The 22,061-nt window shown below is 36.2% G+C and overlaps 1 protein-coding gene across 3 annotated transcripts in view; it reads right to left on the bottom strand.

Annotated features, from left to right (window-relative positions):
• The window catches only part of EXOC6 (exocyst complex component 6), a 190,025-nt gene that overhangs the window by 49,938 nt on the left and 118,026 nt on the right, over positions 1-22,061 (bottom strand). For 2 of the 3 annotated variants that reach the window (XM_061402816.1, XM_061402817.1), the window contains exon 19: positions 6,031-6,172. In XM_061402816.1, coding sequence (XP_061258800.1) covers positions 6,031-6,172 — 142 coding nt within the window. Of the gene's footprint in view, positions 1-6,030; positions 6,173-17,379; positions 17,410-22,061 lie in introns of all 3 variants that reach the window. The other variant, XM_061402815.1, reaches the window with a different exon arrangement.

Genomic DNA, 22,061 nt, shown 5'->3' with positions numbered 1-22,061 from the left:
TTGAGATAGCTCAGCTGGAATTTCATGACCTCCACTAGCTTTGTTCATAGTGATGCTTCCTAAGACCCACTTGACTTCACATTCCAGGATGTCTGGCTCTAGGTGAGTGATTGCACCATCGTGATTATCTTGGTCATGAAGATCTTTTTTGTACAGTTCTTCTGTGTATTCTTGACACCTCTTCTTAAGATCTTCTGCTTCTGTTAGGTCTATACCATTTCTGTCCTTTATTGAGCCCATCTTTGCATGAAATGTTCCCTTGGTATCTCTAATTTTCTTGAAGAGATCTCTAGTCTTTCCCATTCTATTGTTTTCCTCTATTTCTTTGCATTGATCACTGAGGAAGGCTTTCTTATCTCTCCTTGCTATTCTCTGGAACTCTGCATTCAAATGGGTATATCTTTCCCTTTCTCCTTTGCTTTTCACTTCTCTTCTTTTCACAGTTATTTGTAAGGCCTCCTCAGACAACCATTTTGCTTTTTTGCATTTCTTTTTCTTGGAGATGGTCTTGATCCCTGTCTCCTGTACAATGTCATGAACCTCTGTCCATAGTTCATCAGGCACTCTCCATCAGATCTAATCTCTTAAATCTATTTCTCACTTCCACTGTATAATCATAAGGCATTTGATTTAGGTCATACCCGAATGGTCTAGTGGTTTTTCCCACTTTCTTCAATTTAAGTCTGAATTTGGCAATAAGGAGTTCATGATCCCAGCCACAGTCAGCTCCCGGTCTTGTTTTCACTGACTGTATAGAGCTTCTCCATCTTTGGCTGCAAAGAATATAATCAATCTGATTTCACTACTGACCATCTGGTGATGTCCATGTGTAGAGTCTTCGCTTGTGTTGTTGGAAGAGGATGTTTGCTGTGACCAGTGCATTTTCTTGGCAAAACTCTATCAGCTTTGCCCTGCTTCATTCCATATTCCAAGGCCAAATTTGCCTGTTACTCCAGGTGTTTCTTGACTTCCTACTTTTGCATTCCAGTCCCCTAAAATGAAAAGGAGATCTTTTCTGGGTATTAGTTCTAAAAGGTCTTGTAGGTCTTCATAAAACTGTTCAACTTCAGCTTCTTCAGCATTACTAGTTGGGGCACAGACTTGGATTACTCTGATATTGAATGGTTTGCCTTGGAAATGAACAGAGGTCATTCTGTCATTTTTGATACTGCATCCAAGTACTGCATTTTGGACTCTTCTGTTGACTATGATGGCTACTCCATTTCTTCCAAGGGATTTTTGCCCACAGTAGTCAATATAATGGTCATCTGAATTAAATTCACCCATTCCAGTCCATTTTAGTTTGCTGACTGAAAATGTCGACATTCACTCTTGCCATCTTCTGTTTGACCACTTCCAATTTGACTTGATTCATGGACCTAACATTCCAGGTTCCTATGCAATATTGCTCTTTACAGCATTGGACCTTGCTTCTATCACCAGTCACATCCACAACTGGGTATTGTTTTTGCTTTGGCTACATCTCTTCATTTTTTCTGGAGTTATTTGTCCATTGATCTCCAGTAGCATATTGGGCACCTATTGACCTGAGTAGTTCATCTTTCAGTGTCCTATCTTTTTGCCTTTTCATACTGTTCATGGGGTTCTCAAGGTAAGACTACTGAAGTGGTTTGCCATTCCCTTCTCCAGGGGATTACATTTTGTCAGAACTCTCCACCATGACCCTTCTGTCTTGGGTAGCCCTACACTGGTGGAATTCCAGTTGAGCTGTTTCAAATCCTAAAAGATGATGCTGTGAAAGTGCTGCACTCAATATGCCAGCACATTTGGAAAACTCAGGAATGGCCACAGGACTTGAAAAGATCAGTTTTCATTCCAATCCCAAAGAAAGGCAACACTAAAGAATGCTCAAACTATCACACAATTGCACTCATCTCACATGCTAGTAAAGTGATGCTTTAAATTCTCCAAGCCAGGTTTCACAACAATATGTGAATCATGAACTTCCAGATGTTCAAGTTGGTTTTAGAAAAGGCAGAGGAACCAGAGATCAAATTGCCAACGTCCGCTGGATCACAAAAAAGCAAGAGAGTTTGAGAAAAACATCTATTTCTGCTTTATTGACTATGCCAAAGCTTTTGACTGTGTGGATCACAATAAACAGGAAAATTCTGAAGAAGATGGGAATATCAGACCACCTAACCTGCCTCTTGAGAAACCTGTACGCAGGTCAGGAAGCAACAGTTAGAACTGGACATGGAACAACAGACTAGTTCCAAATAGGAAAAGGAGTATGTCAAGGCTGTATATTGTCACCCTGCTTATTTAACTTAAATGCAATGGCACCCCACTCCAATACTTTTGCCTGGAAAATCCCATGGACAGAGGAGCCTGGTGGGCTGCAGTCCATGGGGTTGCTAGAGTCGGACACGACTGAGCGACTTCACTTTCACTTTCAGGCATTGGAGAAGGAAATGGCAACCCACTCCAGTGTTCTTGCCTGGAGAATCCCAAGGACAGGGGAGCCTAGTAGGCTGCTGTCTATGGGGTCACACAGAGTCAGACACGACTGAAGCAACTTAGCAGCAGCAGCAGCAGCAGAGTACATCATGAGAAACACTGGGCTGGAAGAAGTACAAGCTGGAATCAAGATTGCTGGGAGAAATATCGATAACCTCAGATATGCAGATGACACCACCCTTATGGCAGAAAAGTGAAGGAGAACTAAAGAGCCTCTCAGTGAAAGTGAAAGAAGAGAGTGAAAAAGTTGGCTTAAAGCTCAACATTCAGAAAACTAAGATCATGGCATCTGGTTCATCACTTCATGGCAAATAGGGAAATAGTGGAAACAGTGGCAGACTTTATCTTTTGGGGCTCCAAAATCACTGCAGATGGTGACTGCAGCCATGAAATTAAAAGATGCTTACTCCTTGGAAGGAAAGTTATGACCAAACTAGACAGCATATTCAAAAGCAGAGACATTACTTTGCCAACAAAGGTCCATCTAGTCAAGGCTATGGTTTTTCCAGTAGTCATGTATGGATGCGAGAGTTAGACTATAAAGAAAGCTGAGTGCCAAAGGATTGATGCTTTTGAACTGTGGTATTGGAGAAGACTCTTGAGAGTCCCTTGGACTGCAAGGAGATCCAAGCAGTCCATCCTAAAGGAGATCAGTCCTGGTTGTTCATTGGAAGGACTGATGTTGAAGCTGAAACTCCAATACTTTGGCCACCTGATGCGAAGAGCTGACTCATCTGAGAAGACCCTGATGCTGGGAAAGACTGAAGGCAGGAGCAGAGCCAACCACAGGCATAATCTTATAGGAAGCTGAGTTATCCTCTGTGATTTGTCTTTAAGTCCTGGTTTCTCCCTTTCTGTATCTATAGTACCAGAACCTTGGCCCTCATCAGGCTAGGGTTTATCCCTCTTGCACCTGATCCTGGACATCTTTAACTGAGTTATACCTTACAGTTTTGTATAATTTCTTCTAAGAGATTAGTCTTTTAAGAAAACATCAGTGTTTTAAAAGAAGCCTTCAGTAACTCCACCCAAATAAGTAACAAATGGGAGAAAGTGTCCTGTGATGGGAAAAAGAGGCAAAGCTGTGTGTTTATGTGCTTTTTCTAAGTAGAGTTAGGCTTGCTCTTCAAGGAGAGGTAAGAGAATAGAGAAAAAATCTAGGTACCTGAAGCTGCCTAACCAAACAGTAATTTCCATTTCTGAACAAATATCTAATTGAGAAGACACAAGCAAATGCTAATAAAGGGTTCAATGACCCAATTATCAATATTCTGAAATGCCTCAAGCAATACTTATATAAAAGTTTACATGAGTATTATACTGAAATGATCTCATAAGACAGCTTTTTTAAAATTCTTTTGGCATGCAGCATGGCTTGTGGGACCTTAGGTCCCTACCAGGGATTGAACCAGAGCCCTCCATAGTGAAAAACGCAGAGTCCCAACCACCAAACCACCTGGGAATTCCCCTGTAAGATAGCTTTTAAAGACTTTAAAGAAATCAGTTTCAAACTATTTGTAGAATGAATTAACAATTGCTTTGCATTAGAAACTTTTTAAATTTTATTTATTTATGCATTTATTTCTGGCTGGGTCTTTCTGTACTTGGGCTTTCTCTAGTTGCAGTGAGCAGGGGCTACTCTCTAGTTGTGGTGCTCCAGCTACTCACTGCGGAGAAGGCGATGGCACCCTACTCCGGTACTCTTGCCTGGAAAATCCCATGGATGGAGGAGCCTGGTGGGCTGCAGTCCATGGGGTCGCACAGAGTCAGACACGACTGAGCGACTTCACATTCACTTTTCACTTTCAGACATTGGAGAAGGAAATGGCAACCCACTCCAGTGTTCTTGCCTGGAGAATCCCAGGGATGGGGGAGCCTGGTGGGCTGCCGTCTATGGGGTTGCACAGAGTCGGACACGACTGAAGTGACTTAGCAGCAGCAGCAGCAGCTTCTCATTGAGATGCTTCTTTTGTTGCAGAGTACTGGCTCTAGAGCGTGTAGCTTTGGCACACAGGCATAGTTGCTCCACAGCATTAGGATCTTCCTAGATCAGGTTTCAAACCCATGGCCCCTGCATTGGCAGGCAGATTCTTAACCACTGGACCACCAGGGAAGTTCCTGAAACAATTTTTTTTTTTTTTAAAAGATCTATATATTTGGCTATGCCAGCTCTTAGTTGCTGTATGTACGATCTTTAGTTGTGGTATGTGGGATCTAGTTCCCTGATCAGGGATCAAACCTGTGACCCCTGTATTGGGAGTACAGAATCTTGGCCATTGGACCACCAAGGAAGTCCCTAGAAACATTTTAAAAAGTGCTTTTTGGTAAATATTTTAGTAAATATAATAAATATCATCTTGTAAATGACAGTTTTATTTTGAGAAAGAAATATAATAAAGGCTTTCTAATTTGAGAAAATTAGAAATGCTTTCTAGGAAAAGAAAATGGGTTCTTCTATAAGGGAAAACTATCTTTCTTTTGCTTTGTAGATTAGTATTTCTCTTTTTTTGAAGGAAATCGGTGAGTCTTTAAAAACTCTATTTTTTCGTGTAATAAATGATTGATAACTGTAATGAATAATTGAGCCTATACACTTATTCTTTTTAATGTTAATTATGTTTTTCCTAGCAGAATGCCTTGTATAGAAGCAGACAAATATTTATTACTCACTGAAAAAACTGCCACTCCTGCTTCATCTGCAAGCCACTGACATTTAATTTTCTAATGTCTTTTACACAGAATATATTATTGCAAAATCTGCCCCAAGCAAGTATTTTATAATCCTTCTTGTGCCCCACTGTTTTTCAATTTATCAACAGTGGTGCCTGCCTAAACTGTCAACCAGGGATTTTCATCATTTAATCAATATACCATACATTTGAAAGAAGTGCTTAAAAATTATTCCATAAACTCATGTCTTGTATAGGGGTAATAAAACCTACAGCTAGAAGCATTTATAGCAAGGCTAATAACTAAACAGCACAATCAGTTTTGAAGGTGACTGGCTAATGTCAACATTAGATTATGGAATCTGCTAACCCGGTCACCTAAAGAAAATAAAGCGAAAAATAAGGGCAAAGGTAAAGACTTGAGAAATTCTTTGGGAGAGAGAATCAAAATGTCAGACTATAAAGAAACTGCAGTTGGAATGCAGGTTCCTAAGAGCATTCTTTAGCAAGTATCTGAAAGTTTATGTGTGGAAAATAAGAATGACAAACAATAATTTCATTCATGTACTACAAACATCAGGAGAGTTCTGGCAAGAAGACAAGAATGACCAGAAGGAATAAAGAAAAAAAAAAGAATTATAAATAAATCACCTTTTTAATTATCCATTCAGACTGTCACTTTAGTGCCACTCTAGAGCCCTAAATGTGAAACTGAAATGTTTTCCTCTTCTTGGAAAGAAGTTGCTTCTAAGGCTGCCGAAAGTTTAGCTGGATCAGGCCTCCTCTCTCTTTAATGAACTATGCTACTCTATACCATTTTCCCATATAATTTACATATAGATTCCTAGAAATGCATCATTTTAACCAACAAGGTACTTACATTCACACTGTATGACATCTAGGTTAAACTGCTGAACGGCTCCCATGCTTATCTGTTTTAACTCACTGTCCAGCAGCATCTGCATTAAGGATGTTGACAGATGCTGGCAGGCTGACATGCAAGCAGTCTGGGCAACTTTCCCCTGTTGAAAACAAACATCCAAACCAAAAAATAAACAAACATAGAAACGTATCATATCATAAAGTATCACAAAAATTTTTCATGGCATTTTTTTTAGTGATCGCCTTTTTCTTTCTGTATTCTGAGTGGCTGTCTTTTAGCATAAGAACTGAAAGTAACATTCTGTTGACTTGTCATTCTCATGATATAAACATCATTAAAGCTATAATTGTATGTAGAAAAATTAAAGTTTGTGTTTAAAATCTATTGATTATTTCATATCTCTTTAAATATCTCAAGTATTTTTAAAAATGCACATTAAAATATGCCATTTGTGACATAAAACAACCGTCATGTTGATGGAACATTTATTCATATAATGCTTTTTAAACTTTCCTTTATGTAATTAACCAAGCCAAGAATTAAGTTAATAGTGCAATTTATTATAATTTAACTATACCTAATGTACTTTATAACATATACTTTCATATGTATGTAGTAAGTAAAATGTCTTTATAAAACATACTTTGAGTCATTAAGTTTTTACTGCTAATAGGAAGCTTAGTTTGGAGTACAGCTTCAATTAGGAGGGAGAAAAAGAAGCTTGCATACCAATATGATTTCACAATCATCTACAAATCTTTTTATTTAGTTTTAAAAATTAAGTTTTAAAATCATCTGATAATTTAGAAATATAAAGTTAAGTGAGCTACAAATACTTGTGGTTGTCTTTTGGTACAATATCATTATATTTTCTACTATAATAAGCTCCTAATTCTCCACATGAATTTTGACAGCCTTGATTCAGGCTGTATTTTCTTTAAAATTATAAAAACAATTTTAAATGTCTAGCTTCTAGATTATATAGCTGAATCACAATATTGCCTTTAGTATAAATTATTCTTTCAAGCAGACTTTTTATTTTAACTACAGTTGAAAAGAAAATATTACAAAAACTTTCAGGTAAAGCTTTCCAGTGTAATATCACGGCTAGTATGGCTATCTCCAACCCACAATTATGTGATTTGGTGAAGGACTGACACCCATATGATTCAAAGATCTATGACTAAGGTTAGAAATAAGAACTTTTGGAAGATGTGCCATGTTTTGCCTTATTAGCATTAACAAATATTCACCCAGTGATATGTGATCATTATGCTTTTCCCACTTATCACAGAGGCCAATAAAGCTACAAAATCACCAAAATCTTCCAAACATAAATGCTATAATATACTGATGCAAAAATGTTTACATAGGACTGATCTGTTAGAAAACAAGGAACACAAATATATTTTAAAGATGTTTACTTGAACAATTGTTCATTCGATTACACATTTAAAGTCAGACTAGAAACAAGCAACTTTTATGAGTCCTTATGAATCTTTAGCATTTAGACACTATGCACAGTAAAAAAAAAAAACTGTGCATTTGAAATGGAATGCCAATATCTAAATCAGAAACTGCAAACAATATATTTGACAAATACTGATGAACTGCCAAAAAGGAATGTAACAAACAATGCAAAACCCAGCATGCTTCAAGATCCCCAAACCAAGAAGAATTAGTCTAGGAGACATGCAGCTCCATTTCCCAAGCAGAATAATATCAATATGAATGAGAAGCAGGAGGGGAGAGACAGAAAAAGAAGAAATCAATGCATGTAATTTAATTACAATGTAATAGGCTTGAAAAAACTTAATGGAAATGTCATTTTGATCTAATGGAACAACTAGCATGTTTTAGTTTTAATGTACTTCTCCATCAAATCAGCTCCACGTCCTACTTATGTTGCCACTTTATATAATGCACTAACTGCAAAAACAGATTAATAAACTGCCAAAAACAGTTACTACTACATTCATTTCATAAACAAACACATTGCGTACGATTTTAACATGGGTTCAGATGCTACATATGACTATGCAGCAATAGTACTGGAGCCAAAATAATGGTACTAGTACAAAGCACAGGCTATTTCATAAATGTGGTGGATACGGGTAATGAAAACACACAAGTGTGCATGTGCGTGCATACACACACACACACACGTGTTTCTCTTTAAGTAACACATGCAATTTCCTTTGATTATGCATATTAAATACAGGCTTATTGTTCTCAAAGATAGAAGTTTAAAATGTTTATAAAATATTGAAATGAAAAATTCCTTTTTATAGCTCAAAATTGATATCAAAGGTTCAAATCCTTTAAACAGTTATATTCTATAAGATCAATTTTTTTTAATGTGTACTTTTTGACTATAAAATGTAAGCAAATTTTATCTATTACTTATTTTGAGACAGAAAATTTTAATATTCCAGAAACTTGCACATCCCCCAAACATTTTTGATGCCTGTAGCCCTTGGTACACTTTTGTATAACCAAAACACTTCTTTCCAAACACTATTTTGCTTTAATACTGTTTAATGCTTTAATACTGTATCACCTTCTAGAACAAAAATAATCTAAGTACTTTTACAACTATCTTTAAAAACCAGCCATTTTCATTACAGATGTCCTGGTTTTTCACAATACAACAAACAAAGCCAAAATAATTAAATGACATGACTGAGAAAATATAGCACATTTAGTATCAAGCACCTAGAAATTTCTGCTCCTCTCATCTGAAAAGTTAATTGCAACTATTGCTAACATTCTTTTTCTTTAACATAAATTTCAATAAGTAAGTAAAAACACCTGCCAAGCTTTTAAAGGTAACTACTTTTTTACCCTGCTCTCACATTTTGCTGAAAAACAACTTGCAAAGAGAGAAAACCCCTGGACAAACTTCTTGTATTTCAAAGGAACTTGTAAAAGAGAATCTGCTGACATATTAGATCCTTTTCGCATTACCCAAAAGCTTTTCTTCTAAGAACAATTGTGGTAAAGAGACATTTGGCTCCTAGGAAATTCCCAAAGGGTCAACCATATGCATCCTTCCATGGCACCTTCACAGTGCTGCTTTCTAGATTCATGTCTCAAAAGCAGCTTTCATCATTTACTTGTGTGTCAGTCAATATGATTTATGGACTGCATTCAACAAAGTCAAAGCATATAGAATGAGAAATATGACTACAATCTGCTAATTTGTTTTGTATTGAGCCACTTAAGAGTCAAAGACCTAATGTCAGACTGAGACCAGCAACACAATTAACCAGTCGGTGACAGATTCATCCATCCTCCCTGCCAGGCTGTGCCAATCAAAGACAGCATGAGGCGACATTTGGTGAAACCAGTAAGAAAACTCATTCTCTAAGTAACCTATGTGAGACCTTGATTGACACTTTTTGAATTTAGTTTGTGGAACACAGACAGTCTTTACCCAATAGTCCCTCACTGCAAGCTGTGAAATAAGGCTTTTAATGCCAATCACAGGAACAATAAACCACAAACCACCAACCCTCAGTTTAAAAGGAATCAAGAAAACACATCTGTTTTTATGTCAAGCCAAATTTCCAGAATAATTTACTATTATAGATTAGGTAAAGATACTCTGTTTCCTTTGAAACATCATAAAATGACATGGTAACAAAAATACAACACATTTTATTAGATTATAACTCAAAACAGTTTTGGTTTCAAAGTAACACTCTGATAGATCTATTCTAATATAATAGTAGGAGAAATGTAGAATACTTAAAAACTAATTTGACACATTTAAATTTTCATTTGAAGTTTTCATTTCTGTCTCACAATTCTTTTATTTCAAAGATCTAATAAAATAGGAAGGCTTGATTTCAATAATAATTATTTGAAAGCATTTTTCAATGCTGCTTTCATTCTCTCAAATACACTTTACATAAAAATGTACTCTTGAAATTACAATCATTCTTTCTGTATTGGTCTATTTTCCTTAAAGATCCCAGGAGAATCCATTTTCTTTTATTTATACCCTCACAAAAGATCAACCTTGCACAATATGCTACTTTTTATTTAAGTTAAAAAAATATATAGACTCAGAAATATTATGCACTATATTATTCTTTAAATTGATAACAGGTTTTGTTTTGAAAAGTTATGTAACTCTTGTCAGGAAAAACTTAAAAACTTGAATAAAATAATGGTCAATTTGAATATTAAATCTAACATTGGAAAGCAAATTTATTTATTCTGATTCTATGTGACTTTTAAAGTTATTTAAATAAAAACAGCAAAATACTGCTATAGTATTCAAACTTATTGCCTCTCAATTTGCAATGTGAATTTCAGTTATGAGATACGAAATAGCCCTTTCAGAGGGAAGACGAAAGAAGAAAGTAAATATTTTGATGAATTGGTCAGTCTCCTAAAGAACCACAATTTTTAGCCTTTTAAAACACATTGTCCAAAAGAGTGAGGTCTTTCATCAAATATGGAGTATCCAACACTAAAACCAGAAATGAATTCTTATTGAAAAATGATGCCAAGTTGAAAAACAGACATTTTAATCTAAGAAATCCATTATAATCCTTTTTATTTTACAAAAGAATCCCTAATTTAAATTTCACTATATGAAACTACTTGAATGTACTACTACTCAAACATAAAAAATATTATTCAATCTGGAAAAAAAAAACCTAAAACACAAAAATGTCCCCAAGGTGACTTCACAAATACACAAAGATTCCATCATCTAGTAAGGTTTTAATCTATTTTCTGGCTAAACACATGGTAAAATACTGAAATGTCTCTGATTCCCAATAATATAGAATGTATGTTTAAAGGTTTAAATATCAAGATGAATTTCTTTAGCAAGTTTTATCTTGAAAACAGTTTTGAGATTATGCCCCCAAAATTAATAGGTCTACCAAAATATACTTATTCTAATATTCCTAACATTCTCCAAAATACCTCCTTTACATTTCTATATTCCTCTCATACTCTTCCTGTCTGCATCTAAGTAGCTCTAGTCCCCAAAGAACTGGTTATCACATCAGTTAACCACAATTCCCATAGCCAATTATGAATTCCCTTTCTCCTCTTAGGCTTTTCTTCTTTTAACAATTCTCAACCATAACGATATGAGACATAACATAAAGTATTGCTCTTGGGACACACGAACATGCACATTCACACACACACATGCACAGATTAAAAAGAACAGAAATATCTTAAAGTTGGGAAAAAAATTCTCCAAACTGGGGAAACTTCAGGTCACTTATATGGCACATTTCTATTTCATGCCTTATCCTAACTTCCTTATCCCAACTGTGTGTGTGTGTGTGTGTGTGCACGCGCGCGCATGTGTTGTCACTTCAGTCGTGTCCAACTCTTTGCGACCCCATGGACTGTAGCCTGCCTGGCCCCTCTGTCCACAGGATTTTCCAGGCAAGAATACTGGAGTGGGTTGCTACGCCCTCTTCCAGGGGACCTTCCCGACCCAGGGATCGAATGCATGTCTCTTAAGTCTTCCGCACTGGCAGGTGGATTCTTTACCACTGAGCCACTAGGGGAGTCCCATCCCAACCACAGATCTCATTAAACTTTGGTGGCTTTTTCCTTCTTCTTTTTTTTCTTTTCCTTCTTCTTAAACAATCTTTTGAACATGACCTTAGATGACATATAGCACTCAGATTTTTAGGTTCCTGCAAATATCATTGCTGCTGTCACAGCAGTCCCATGATATCTTCAAACTTCTCTTAACTTTAATAAGCAGAAAGAGAATGCAAGGACAAGTAGGGCAATGACGTCTAGAAGAGGTCAAGGTTTTGAAGCTATTGATTATACCAGAGTGTATACTTGTGGTGGATTCATGTTGATGTATGGCAAAACCAATACAATATTGTAATTAACCTCCAATTAAAATTAAAAAAATTTATATAAAAAAAAGAAATCTAGATTAAACACACTTTCGTCCAAGGTAGCATGAAGAGGAAGCTCATCTGTGCTGTGTAGGAACTGACAGAGATATTTCCTACCTTCTAAATTCACTTAATAACAGCAAATTGGGCAATTAAGTTCATGTTTAAATAGGGAAGCAATAAAATATCAAGGCCCTATAACCTTCTCCCTTGGCAAATGTAAGAAATGCAAGAGAACCTTAAGCTGTAAACTTCCACATGTGACTGAATACTATGGTCGAGCCACAGGAATTAAGACTGAAAAACTGAAACATCCAAGAACTGTTATTATAGCAACAACTCTGTCATAGCAGAGTCAGAGCCTCATTTTTTTTACATAAGCACCCAGCTCAGAGTATTAGGACTATATAATCATTAAAAACTACTATTTCACAACCCCAGTACAACTTAAAATTTGCAAAGAAGTTGTCAGAATCACTAACAAGTTAGAAGAGTATAGACTATTTCCACATAATCATTAGTAAAGTGGACAAATGTCACCCAAGCTGACTCTCTCTGATTAATACATATAGGTAGGAGGCTAAGTAAGTGAGTGTTAGTCAATCAGCATGTCCGACTGTTTGCGACCCTATGGACTGCAGCCCACCAGGCTCCTCTGTTCATGGAATTCTCCAGGTGAAAATACTGGAGTGAGGAGCCATTCCCTTCTCCAGGGGATCTTCTCCAACCAGAGATCAAACTCAGGTCCCCTGCATTGCAGGCAGGTTCTTTACTATCTGAGCCACTGGGGAAGCCCAATATATTATAAACATAGCCGTACATATGTAAACATAACACAGAGTAGGCCTTTGTCATTCAAGGCATTTATATCTAGATTTCAGCCTTTTAAGGATGGCTCCGAGAGGCCAGTACAAGTAGGGCTTCATTTGCTGAGACTCACTTTTGAGTTAGGTCCTCTGTGAAATGGGTTGTGGGCAGGGAGGAACTACTCAGAGACTGAATACAGTCAAAGTCCCAACCTCCCCAAGTCAATGTGGCTTGGCTGTCTTCTGTTAATTGACATGGGTAAAGTAACTGTCATTAAGATCTATAGTTTTCAACTGTATCTTATAGTGTTTTCTGAAAGAAATTACATGGCACAGCCATATTCTCAAATTTGGGAATTCTCAAAGGTTTGGGGTATACTCATCTAGAATGTTAAGGATTTTTTGAACAGGTAATTTCTTTGGGCTAAATCCTAGATTGTGGGGATGAGGTTGGGGTAGATACTATTAGTCACTTTCAGTTGAGGGAGTACCTGGAAGAGGAGTTTAAACTACTCAGGGAAATGTATCCTGTGAGGAAAGGATACATATTAAAACAGAATGAAACTCATTATGGGAGGAGGGAGCAAACAAGGTAAGTCATCTACTAAGCACTTTTTTTCTAAAAACAATCTTGCAAATGACATTCAACAATATTCTGAGAGTGAAAAATAAGTCCTTACAGACATCTACAGTAGGTCTGTGTCAACTGTCTCCTTCTTGTTTCCAAACAGACAAAGGCTTTAAATCTCAATGCTATTACCAGCTATCAGACCAATTTTCATCAGAGGCAGAAAGTTTTAAAACAGGACAGCTTCCTTACAATGCCTAATCTCCTGAATGAAAGAAAAGGAAGTAATTAAACATTGTTTCATATATATGTAATATTCATCTAAACTTGCGCTTTTATTGGGACTTCAATGTGCAAAGTATCATCTCTTTTATCCTCACCCTTATCCATTCCTATCTGTTCTATACAGGGAAGAAAAAAAATACAGGTTCTTGAGCACCATCAGATCGTGGCTTGCACAGGAAACTTCTGACTCCAACATCTTTCCCTACCATCTCCTTTCTTTCACTCCAGGGGATATGACCTCTTTTTCACTTTCTTTATCTGCTCATAATAAACATAATTCCAACTCAAACAATCTCTTATCCACATATTTTAGACTCTTTTCTCCCCCAATCCTTGGCCTACTTAACTCTGGTGGGGGGTGGTATGAGGAGAGAACTATCTTCTATTTTTTTCTTTCTATTGTGTAATACAGGTTAAAAGGAAAGACTATTTGCATTCCTAGAACTTACCCCTATGTGCAAAAACTCAAGTACCCTTACGAACACAAATTCTCTGCTGCCATCTGGTAGTGAAACTGCTAGATGGTATGTTTTCATCTGTTTTTGATACTGAATCTTCCTGTTAAAAATGATCCTTTGCTCATAAAGCTTTCATCAATTATATAGTCTGTTTCATCTATAGCCATAAGAGAGTGAAGTAAAAGGTTATTTGTAAGTGTGCATATACATGTATGTACTAATACTGTGTGTGTGTGTATACAGAATCTGTTTTATTTCCATTTAATAAATATCTCCTTAATGTTACTTACAGGTTGGTCTTGTACTTCTCCCCTAATCCACTGATTTCCTACCAAAATTCTCTTGCTAAAAGCCCTTTGTTATTAATGCCACTACTTCTTCCAACTATGCCCTCATTAAAAGCAATTCAAAATACTGTTTTCTACAACCTTCAACAGCAGGGAAATATTTAAGTATGCTATGCTATATATGGGCTTCCCTGGTGGCTCAGAGGATAAAGCATCTGCCTGCAATGCAGGAGACCTGGGTTCGATCCCTGGGTCGGGAAGATCCCCTGGAGAAGGAAATGGCAACCCACTTCAGTACTCTTGCCTGGAGAATCCCATGGACAGAGAAGCCTGGCACATAAGGCTTACAAACTTATGAAATCAAATTTCTCACCTAGATTAGTCAGTATTTAGCTAATAGAGACATCAACTTAATACCCAAAAGAATCAGTTATAAAATTCAAGTATGTTCACTTTCAACTAAAAAGCAAGATTTTTTTTGCAATTAACTTCCAATAGTGAAAATCACTTAACTGTTTTATCACATTATGAAAAAGCTTAAGAAAAAATAGAAATTCTATTACTAACACTGGACCTTGACTGCTTTCAACTTTGTCATTTATGTTTTCTCTCAAAGTTCTCTAACTTTCTCCACTGCACTGATATACTGTCAATGGTTTGCTCTTGTTGATTTTTGTGTACTTGTAACTTATTATAAAGTACGGAAATAAGTATCAAAATGTGTCACAGAAATACCTCGCTTATCACCATAGAAAGAACTATTTCAAATAAGTAACTTTTTTAAAACACTGGACATTCAAGTGCCAAATCTTTCTAAATTATTCACTCACATTTATCTAAAACTGATCTCCAAATCCATCCGTCCTTCTTAAATACAGGACAAGAAACAATCTGAGGTTCTTTTTTTTGGATAGCAAGGTTAGTTTCACTTCTGTATTCTGAATATGCATATGGTCTGTCTGCAGGAAATCTGTAAGCACGCTTAATACGTACTTAACAACTACTACATTTATTGAAATGAACTGAACATTTATTAAATGAGCAAAAAGGTCAAGTGAAAGCTTGAGGGTCTGTCTCTTCAATAAGTCAAAGTGTTAGTCCTTAGTGTTGGGAATTTGCAAATTATTTTCGTGCTATAGGTTCATCTTAAACACTATTCAACATTATAGTATCTACAGAGTGGTGATCTGAGTTGTTATACTATTCTTTCAAGGAGTTGTATAAGGAATGAGTAACCATGCAAATATTTCTACTCATCTGATGGTACTGATACCATCTTTACTACATCATATTCACATAGACATTTTCTAAATTCCTGTCTGCAAATAACAGAATGTAAACTTTCTCTTCAAAACTAGAAAGTATTCTATATTTGACAAATAAATTTCTTGATTCAAAACTTCTGATTTTTACAGTATACTTTTTTTTCTTGGTCACACCACACAGCTTGCAGGATTCTCAGTTCCCTGACCAAAGACGGAACCCAGGGCCTGGCAGTGAAAGCCTGGAATCCTAACCCCTAGGCCACCAGGGAACTCCCTGCAGTATACTTTTCATACTTTTTAAACATACAAGAAAATTATCTTTATAATAGTCTAGTTATTCACTATTCCTCTCACGTTAACTTTAAAAGTACTTATAAAGCACTTCCTCTACGTAAGACATTGTTTAGGTACTACAGAAGACACCATGATGAGTAGATATAGTTCCTGACATAATGAGATTAAATTCTGAAAGTAGAAAGAAGGAAAGTCTACAACCATAGTTCAAGACAAAATATAAATAAGTACCATAAAAGTGGGACAAAGAATCAACATAAGGTTAAGCAGAATCAGTAAAAGCTTCATGAAAGAAGTAGCAGTAAAGATGGCTCTAGGAAGAGATTCAAAATTTTTAGTTATAAATGAAGACAAGGTAGAAAACTCAAGCTAGATGCAGGGCAGAGTGAATTTTCCACTTTAAATGCCCAGGTTAAATCATGGTCAGAAATGTATCAGAAAGAGACTGAGGTCATTTATTTGTTAGCCTGTGCAATTTTCACTTAATTCAGTAGATAAGTGAGAGACCTTGAAATTTTTGAATAGAGAAAATGAAATTAAAATGTGCTTTGGAGAGGATTATCTGGCTTTGATATGTAGGATGAATAGAAGTAATGAGAGACTATTGGCAAAGACAAATTAGAAGACAATTACGATAATCAAAATTTGAACTTTGATAATAGAAATAAGAACAGAAAGGACAAAATGCAGGTTAGGAACATTTAAATTTCAAATGCTAGATGGTATTTTTTCAAAAATAAGAATATTTTTCAATATCTATACTCAGACAACATTTGAGTTCTTATTTCAGCTCTTAAGAACTTGTAACTGGAGGTGAAAAGGATGAACAAATACAATAAAAAGCAAAAATATGACAAAGCCACTAAAAAAGAGTAGATGCTGAGGAAGGCAATGAACACTATTGGGCTTGGTGAAAAAGAAACATTTGAATTGGGTAATAGGCTATACTGTGTTATGCACTGAGATTTCTACAAGAAGAGTCTGGGATAAGTGCTGTAGAAAAAAAGCATTCATGAAAAGCACAGATAATCTTACAACAAATATAACAACTAATATGTTTTGAGTGTTCATTTTACGCCAGGCACTTTTCTGAACATTGCATGTATACTACCTCTTTTAACCCTCACAAAAATCTCCAGAGTATATATTCTTATTGAACTATTGAACTCATTTGCAGATAAGGAAAATATCTCAAGCATGGCCTGTCATACCTGCGATGACCACAGAGAGATATCCTCAAAGCACTGCGCTCACCACAGATGTACCATAATATTAACTTTCACAATCAAGTCTCAGAGAATCTTGATTGCTTCACCAAAACAACTAGTTATTATCTTCAAACTCTGGCTTCCACAAAAACTACAAACGCATCAAGAACACTGTCAAAACAATTAAAAATTTCCATAAGCACCTAAGCAGAGAAAAATAAGCCTGCAGGAAGTTCATTATTTTTTAATTCACATGCTAGCTTGAGCTTGTATCTACTTACCGACATGGCTGCATGATCACTGCTGTTAGTCTGAGAAGGAAGTCAAACAGGCAATCATAAAAAAGGAAAATGTATTCCGATATCAACAGAAGTGGTGTTTAAAGCAGTAAAAAATTACACCATACACAAGCCAGCTGACTCTCTGTTGTTGTTACAATTTAAAACTCAAACTCTGACACCTGAATATCTGATCTAGCCTGAACTGAAGGTGGCTCTACATATGGGAAGTTATCCTTTTTACCAAACACACAAGGAGTAAAGGAGAAACCACAAGCAGATATGGAGGAAGACATTTAACTGGCCAGGTAGATACTGTAATTACCCACAGTAAGCAGTGGGTTGGCAGCTGTGTTATCCAGACAGTTCATTCTTCTGGAAGACTGGACCAGACTCTAGGTAACCTCTAGGTCCTTTCTAGATTTAACTTCCAAAAAAATTTGTTTGGATTAGCAAAATCCCATCACAACAGTTATTCAATTATTTTTTCCCAAAATCTTTCAAATTGTATAACAGGTATATAATTTGTATGTGAGATATAAAAGTCATAAAGCCAAGATGAAATTTAGCTAAAATTCTGTATGTAGTCAATAAAGGCAGTCAACAACATTTAACATATGAACATGAACACCAAGTAAGTCACAGGACTTGTGATGCTTTCATCATTGTTCACATTATACAATTTTTATGTTACTAAGTCATCAGATCAACATTATTCATTATTATTATATATTTAAAGATTAATATTGAAATAAGAAAAAAGTAATTTGTTAGCATATATGTATACAAAAAACATATGGTCATGTTTTCACTTGATAAGGAAAGTACCAAAATGTATTCAAAGCTACTTATGCAACAATTTAAAAATACAATTTTCGTATTTTTAATATAATTCTTTCTGGTATCACATAAAAGAAGAAAGGGTGATTAAAGCCTGTGATTGTACTACTGACTATTAACGTTCTCCTCTGCAGTTTCCAGTGAAGTCAAAGGACATATACACCTATATATTTAATTCAGGGAAAAAGTATGAACCAAAGGACAAAGAACATAAAAGAGTAAAACTAAAAAAGAAAATAAGGTGCCAGAATGAATAAATCTAAGTTTAAGTTAGGACTTTACACCTGTGTGACACTTAATAATAAATTTTATAAATAGGGACGTTAGACGTGATCTCATCCAATCATTTTATTTCAAAGAGAAGGAAAGAAGTTGTTCAAAATCAAGACAGTAGACTAAGTTAATGTGTTTGCTTCCCACTGATCCTGAGATACAAGTGATACAAGAAGCACAGAATTACAAAACAGGAATAAAATGTTTAACAACACAGAAAATGAAGGCACGTGGAGGAATTCATTAAGGGATACCTTCTAGAAGACAGAAAACAGATTTTTCTTTAAAAATGTTTATTTATTTATTTATTTTGGCCATGCCACAAGACATGTGGGATCTTAATTCCCCGACCAGGGATCAAACCTGTGCCCCCTGCATTGGAAGTGCAGAGTCTTAACACCTTGACCACCAGGGAAGTCACCCAGAAAACAGATTAAATAGAGAAGAGAAAGCAACTGCCCATTACATGCTACCAGGGGAACTACAGTGGAGTTGGGAGCCAGCTATGTATTAGAGGTCCAGTTATGCATATGAGAGAGGACAGATACCAGAAACGCAATGGGAAACAGGTTAAGTAACTAAAGATTTCTAGAACAACCGTGCCAGTGATCCCCTAACTACAGAGCACAAGCATTTTTCCATAGTGAGAGAAACTTCAAAGGGAGAGTTGAGACTCCTGGTGTAGGTAGAAAAAAAAAAAAAAGAGAGAGAGAGCAGGAAGGAGGAAGGGGGGTATTGTGACAATGGAAAGAGGGGCAGTGATGGCTACACAATTTGTGGAGCTCAGTGCAAAATGAAAATGTGGGGTCCCTTGTCCAAAAATCTGTAAGAATTTCAAGATGCCAGCAAAGCACCAAAGCATGTGCAGAACCCTTCTAAACTCAGGACCATGTGCCATAGCACATGTTACACATCCATGAAGTCAGCCCTGAAGAGAGGAAACCACAATCTCATGGATAGCTCTATACCTGCTCACTCTAAGTTAAGAATCCTAGGCAAAGTACCTCCCAAATTTAAAACATTTCCAGTCAGATTCCTAACTAAGAGGGGGAAAAAAAATCTATCAAAAAATAGAGTATTTATACAGTAGCAGAGTAAACGCAAATCAGCGTTTCAGGCATTCTTTGTTAAAAGAGAATGAGAAGAACAAAGAAAGAAAAAACCTATTCAAGGGTAATATAGATAATTCAAGGAACAGAAAATATCTTTTTAAAAAACCCTCCAGGGACTTCCCTGGTGGTCCAGTGGCTAAGGCACTGTGTTCCCAATTCAGGGGGTCCAGGTTCGATCCCTGGTCAGGGAACTAGATCCCACATGCTGCAACTGAAGAGGCCACAGCAGTCAATTAAATTAATTAAGGATGGGGAACACGTGTACACCCACGGCGGATGCGTGTTGATGTATGGCAAAACCAATACAACATTGTAAAAACACCTCATGGAGATTTGAAAGATAATATATACATTAAAAAAAAAAGAATAGCATTCTATGAGAAAAGAACACTTTTAAAACAGAGTGACTCCTTAAAAATTAAAATATATAACTAATAAAATATTCTCTAGATGGACTGAAAATAAAATTGAGAAATCCTCCCAAAACAGAGAACAAAAAAAGAGATAGGAAATGAAGGAAAAGATAAAGAAGATCAGTCTAGAAACTCTTAACATCTAGTTAATGAGAGTCCAATAAAAAGAGAACAGAAAAGTGGAGGGAAAAAATTATCTAAAAAATAATAAAAGAGAAGTTTCTTGTGCTGAACTTCCCCTTTGACAGAAAGGGGCCATTGAATAAAGAGCTAAGTAAATGAAATACAAGCCTACATCTCCTCACATTATCATGACATTTTAGAATATTAAAGAATAAAAAATAGATCCTAAAACCTGGATGCCAAAAGACAATGGAGGAACGCAACAAAAATTGTCAGAGAAAAACTATTCAACTTAGAATTACTAAACTATCCATCAAACACAAGGATACTGAAGGTATTTCATGATATGCAAGGACTTAAACAGGAGAAAGTTACTGTGGCAGTTTAGCAAAACCAACCAGTAAAGCTCTAAAAACACTTGAAATCCACGAAACAGTTTCCAACTCTGGAGATCAGAGAAAGAAAGTCCCAGGTAAACAGCTATACAGCAATTCTAGAGAGCAACTGGTACAAAGCAGAGACAGAGGCCTCTGTAGCAGTCAGAAAACATCAGATGAAGAACTGACAGAGTGAAGGGAGGGAGGCTACTGTCTTTATCTTACATAGAAGTAAATTAAGATACTGACTAAGGAATAGGAATAAAAATAGGAGTATAACTATTTTATATAAAGAAACAATAAACATAAGAAATAAAACATCAAACTGAAGAAAAAGGATGAAGTGAGAAGTCACTATTGAATACATGTGCCTTATCTTTCATAGTAGGGACTCACAAGATATTCTCTTTTTAAGATAACCACCAGAAGAAATGAAAACATGGTGAAATGGTAGTCTGGGGTGGGGGAGATGGGAAGGCTATTTTCCATCCCAAAGTATTCTGGGATACCTGACCTACTACCATGTATGCATATTAACTTAAGCAAATTTAAAAAATAAACTTTATTTTTAAAATATTTTTTAAAAAACAACCTTCATTTTTAGTTCTATGAAATGAAATATATTAATTCTGTGAACTTCTAGATGTTCAAGCTGGTTTTAGAAAAGGGAGAGGAACCAGAGATCAAATTGCCAACATCCGCTGGATCATCGAAAAAGCAAGAGAGTTCCAGAAAAACATCTATTTCTGCTTTATTGACTATGCCAAAGCCTTTGATTGTGTGGATCACAATAAACTGTGGAAAATTCTGAAAGAGATGGGAATACCAGACCACCTGACCTGCCTCTTGAGAAACCTACATGCAGGTCAGGAAGCAACAGTTAGAACTGGACATGGAACAACAGAGTGGTTCCAAATAGGAAAAGGAGTACATCAAGGCTGTATATTGTCACCCTGATTATTTAACTTATATGCAGAGTACATCATGAGAAATGCTGGGCTGGAAGAAGCACAAGCTGGAATCAAGATTACCGGAAGAAATATCAATAACCTCAGATATGCAGATGACACCACCCTTATGGCAGAAAGTGAAGAGGAACTAAAAAGCCTCTTGATGAAAGTGAAAGAGGAGAGTGAAAAAGTTGGCTTAAAGCTCAACATTCAGAAAACTAAGATCATGGCATCTGGTCCCATCACTTCATGGGAAATAGATGCGGAAACAGTGGAAACTATATCAGACTTTATTTTCTCGGCTCCAAAATCACTGCAGATGGTGACTGCAGCCATGAAATTAAAAGACGCTTACTCCTTGGAAGGAAAGTTATGACCAACCTAGATAGCATATTCAAAAGCAGAGACATTACTTTGCCAACAAAGGTCCATCTAGTCAAGGCTATGGTTTTTCCAGTAGTCATGTATGGATGTGAGAGTTGGACTGTGAAGAAAGCAGAGCCGAAGAATTGATGCTTTTGAACTGCAGTGCTGGAGAAGACTCTTGAGAGTCCCTTGGACCGCAAGGAGATTCAACCAGTCCATTCTAAAGGAGAT

The sequence above is a fragment of the Bos javanicus genome, chromosome 26, assembly GCF_032452875.1.
Source record: "Bos javanicus breed banteng chromosome 26, ARS-OSU_banteng_1.0, whole genome shotgun sequence".
In the NCBI taxonomy this organism is placed as follows: Eukaryota; Metazoa; Chordata; class Mammalia; order Artiodactyla; family Bovidae; genus Bos; species Bos javanicus.
The sequence above is the reverse complement of the archived record's forward strand: the minus strand, read 5'-3'. Positions and strand labels throughout refer to the sequence as shown.